The sequence below is a fragment of the Sinocyclocheilus anshuiensis genome, unplaced genomic scaffold (genome assembly GCF_001515605.1).
Source record: "Sinocyclocheilus anshuiensis isolate Anshui unplaced genomic scaffold, SAMN03320099.WGS_v1.1 scaffold1545, whole genome shotgun sequence".
Classification (NCBI taxonomy): domain Eukaryota; kingdom Metazoa; phylum Chordata; class Actinopteri; order Cypriniformes; family Cyprinidae; genus Sinocyclocheilus; species Sinocyclocheilus anshuiensis.
This window is the reverse complement of record NW_015539933.1, coordinates 406,737-411,067: the sequence shown is the minus strand read 5'-3', so window position 1 is coordinate 411,067 and position 4,331 is coordinate 406,737. Positions and strand designations below refer to the sequence as shown.

Genomic DNA, 4,331 nt, shown 5'->3' with positions numbered 1-4,331 from the left:
TTCAGTCAGTGAAGCGTTTTTATAGTGCCACTTTTGGCAGAGCAGAGCTGGAAAAACCAACAGAAGGGCAGTGAATGGCCCTTTCAACATGGAATAAACTTAACACTGGCACTACTCTTCGAAAACTCTCACAAGGCAAGGTTCATAAGAGAAGAGAAGTCTGGGAACTGGTTTTCTAGCGGAAATGATCGATAATTGGTTCAGCTGATATTTTTAACCAATATTTCCACTCTACTAACCAATATAGGGGAACGACTATAGGGGAAGTCGTGGCCTAATGGTTAGAGAGTCGGACTCATAACCCAAAGGTTGTGGGTTCGAGTCTCGTACCGGCAGGGATTGTAGGTGGGGGGAGTGAATGTACAGCGCTCTCTTCCACCTTCAATACCACGACTGAGGTGCCCTTGAGCAAGGCACCGAACCCCCAACTGCTCCCCGGGCGCCGCAGCATAAATGGCTGCCCACTGCTCCGGGTGTGTGTTCACGGTGTGTGTGTGTTCACTGCTGTGTGTGTGCACTTTGGATGGGTAAATGCAGAGCACTAATTCCGAGTGTGGGTCACCATACTTGGCCACATGTCACGTCACTGCTACTATTTGCTGGGCCTCTAAAATCAGCAGCCAAAATAGTATTTGCAAAAATGTAATTATTTAATAATAATAGCCATTGATTCTTAAGTGAATAACATGCATCTTAATAAATACACATTTTAAATAAATGAAAATACATTTATATCTATCTATATTGCAATTAATTTGAAATAAATAAATATATTACTACTATTTCTAATAATCAATATAATTATTATTAATTATAACATATTTATAATGCATATTTTTATTGTTGGAGCCTAATGATCATTTTACTCATTATCGTGTCAAAAATTTGAAATGAATAAGAAATCAAATCTGTATCGAAAACTACACATAGTTAGCCTGAAAAAGTAATGTTGTTTAATCTCTGTAGTTTTTTTTTTTAATAAAAAAAAAATAAAAAATACATCTTGAAACCACACATTATGCCTGTCTCAAAACCTAGCTAGACAGCACTTCTTGGCATTGCATTGAATGGTGGAAAATGTTGCCTAGGTAGGCAGCTCACTAAGTTTTGAGACTGTACAAGATTTATTTCTACAATGTCTTTCAAAACTACACATGACTTGTATTACTCATAAAGTGTGTATTAAAAGGTTTTCTGATATTAGTCATGAAATCAAAACTCAATATAAAAACCTGACACCATGTTAATATTTGTAAATATTTTAGCGTTCTGAACTCTGAACCACAATAAAAAATATCAGCGGCCAGTATGGCCAGTTCAGTTTGTTCACTATCCACTTTCATTTATGCGATAATACAAGCCTTTCACATCAGATTAAAACAGAAAAATGACTAAATTGATCGAAATGTTATTAAAGAAAAAAAAAAAAACAAGGGCACGTTTATAATAAAATACACGTGATATGCATCGAAAAGTCTGATCGAGTAACGCATAATCATAGACACTGGCTTCGTAACATTCAAAGCGTTATGACTGCTCACACCAGGAATTCACAGTCATATCCATGTTTGCGACAAACACAGATGAACAACGAAAGTATCCAATACTCTGAAAAATATGCACGGTTTAACAAAAACGACCCCCAACAATACCCGTGAGATTTCTTACCATGACTTTCATCGTTGTGGATTTATCCATCCTGTAAAGGATGGCGTGTTTTACCGACTTTTCCAACTACGTGTTGATTCTTTTACACTCCGGAAACAATGTTAACTATTAAAAAAACAAATGACAACACAAATCAAAGTACATCCAATGTTTGACGGCCTGTCAGAACCGAATCATCTTCGACTACTTTCTCGTGGAAACGCGGTTGTTGTAATGCGACGCTTCTCTTATTGTCAAGTTAAAAAAGTTAGACAGAGTTCGGTGACGTCACGTGACGTCAGTCTCACTGGCCAATCAGAGTGATGAAATCTCGACTAATGAAAGAGCCGTGATTTGTAGGTTGCTGTATTACTACTGGGTCATTCCTACAGTTCTGTGCCTTTCAAGTCTTTTAATACAAGCTATGACATTTGTAATCTTATTTTAATGTTACATTTCAAACTACAATAATAACAATAGGCTTTAACAAAAAAGAAGAAGAAAGAAGAAAACAAACAAATATAGCCTAGTTTCTGGCTCAGAGTGAAAAATAATTAGACTGGGTTACAAATTCCTAGCCACTTTATAAAACCTTACTCTGACAATTATACAGATTAGGCAAATGTAATCATCATAATCTTATTTTGTTTCCCCTCCTCTCACAAAAATAAAGTAAAAAGCCCCAATTTTGTCACCGTGTAGGCAAACAATGTTGAATTCAGGATGGTTTGCCACCCCCTCTACCTGAATAACCTATAAACTGTCATAATAAATTAACAATTTCCCTTAAAAAGACTTTGAAGAGGTGACAACATTGGAATTCTGATTTCAGCACAGAAGTCACAAGGTAATCCTTCATGCCAAGCCTGTGATGCAATGCACAAGTATTGTGAAATCAGGCCCTCGTGACTGAATGATCGCCGCTTCATCTGTAAAGGTGCGCATACAAAAAGAGATAAATGGCCTTCATTACAATGCTAACAAAACCAAGGCTTTTAAATGGATTATTATTGGAATGCTCAGTGTTATAGTGGAACAAAAGTGATGTGGTCTTTTGCTTAGATTACTGTCAGACTCATTGTGTGCAGCTTGTGATTTCACTCCAACAGACAAGCATGTAGGCTCAGAAAGCTATTTGTCCTGTTATAAAATATTAATTTTATCTCATAGGTGAAATGAATCACCCTTTACACTCATAAACAAAAACTATTCATCAAGGTTGTTATGCACAATAACCTGTCTGATGTGTTTTATATCCACTGATGAAAACACCTTATGAGTAAAACAATTATGTAAATGTAATAAATCAAGTTTTGCAATCTTTCTGCCAAGGGCAGAACAGGTGGGTGAAATGGCATTTTCCAGTTAATTTTACTCCTATTGTTGGAAAAACTTCCTGAACTTAACATGTTATATGCATTTTCACGTAGATTTGCAAGGGAAATCAGGTTTGGGATTGATGTACTACTTTGAAGAGCAAGGAAAAAGGATTGGTTTCGTCTGATTTGCATTCATGCATTTTATTCCTATATATACATACAGAATATGTGTATAGTATAATGTATCAGTATAACAGTATAATGATCTTTCATGCTTTCTTGGCAGTGTTGCTTACAGGCATCCGACTGCTACTTTTCACACTAGCATAATTAACCAAGTCTGCACTATTTCCCTCAAACTCTCTCTTTCACTCCCACACGCATAAACAAACAAAGCAAAAAGTCTTTATTCCTACATTTGTATTGTTTAGGGAGCTCAAAGTGGACGTGAGAAGGCCAGACGATGAACTCAGCATGCCTTATGGTGGATTTACTGTGGGACAGGCCTAATTATCACATATTTTTGTCATCACTTAGTTAAGCAGAGATTCTTTCCATGCCTCCTCCTCTCTTCATTTATTTTTAAGGGGAAGGGTTTTGGGTGAGTCCAAGGACACTGTTTGGAATGCTGGAAGACGTTGCACAAACTTTTGCATCGCTTCAGGCTTTTTTTTTTTTTTTAGTGAAGAGGGAACATAAGTATGCAATCAGAGAGGAACGAGCAGATTTTGTTTGACAAAATACAGGATGGTGGTGGTTGACACCAGGATACTCTCGTCTGGGCTGCAGGATGTGTCCCATAATTCAGAGCAATAATCGGTGCTGCCTCATGCTCGCGGGAAAATGTGAAGCAGAATCAACATGTATGTTTTTTGTGTTTTATAAATCATATCTGTGTATACATTTTTGAGAAAACGTGAACAGGATGTTCAGCTCATGGCACTGACAAATACTTGGAAACACAGTTTTGATTTAGGATAGTTATGAAGATTGTAAGCACGACTCCCTGAGGAGCCTTTGTTAGAGTATGTTTATGTTACAACACATATGGACAAACACATGCTGTTTTTGTTTTGTGGAACACACTCAAAAAAGTTATTTAAAAAAAATTTTTCACATACTTTTGATCTTCACCTTATAACATGTTCATAGTGACCACTTCTGAAGTCATACAATAGCTTCACTCTGTGTTCCACAAAAAAAATACCAGCAACATTAGCTAGATGATGAAAAAATAACTATGCTATATTTGAATATACTAGATTTAAAGGGGTCATATGATGCGATTTAAATTTTTCCTTTCTTGTGTATTTGGTGTAATGAAATGTGTTTATGCGGTTTAAGGTTAAAAAAACACATTATTTT

At 36.4% G+C, this 4,331-nt stretch overlaps 1 protein-coding gene across 1 annotated transcript in view; it reads right to left on the bottom strand.

The window, feature by feature from the left end:
* Positions 1 to 1,765, bottom strand: part of LOC107686911 (tumor necrosis factor receptor superfamily member 10B-like) — a 25,104-nt gene extending 23,339 nt beyond the window's left edge. The window contains exon 1 of the mRNA XM_016484057.1: positions 1,669 to 1,765. Coding sequence (XP_016339543.1) covers positions 1,669 to 1,698 — 30 coding nt within the window. The 5' untranslated portion in view covers positions 1,699 to 1,765. The remainder of the gene's footprint in view (positions 1 to 1,668) is intronic.
* Positions 1,766 to 4,331: the final 2,566 nt, after the last annotated feature.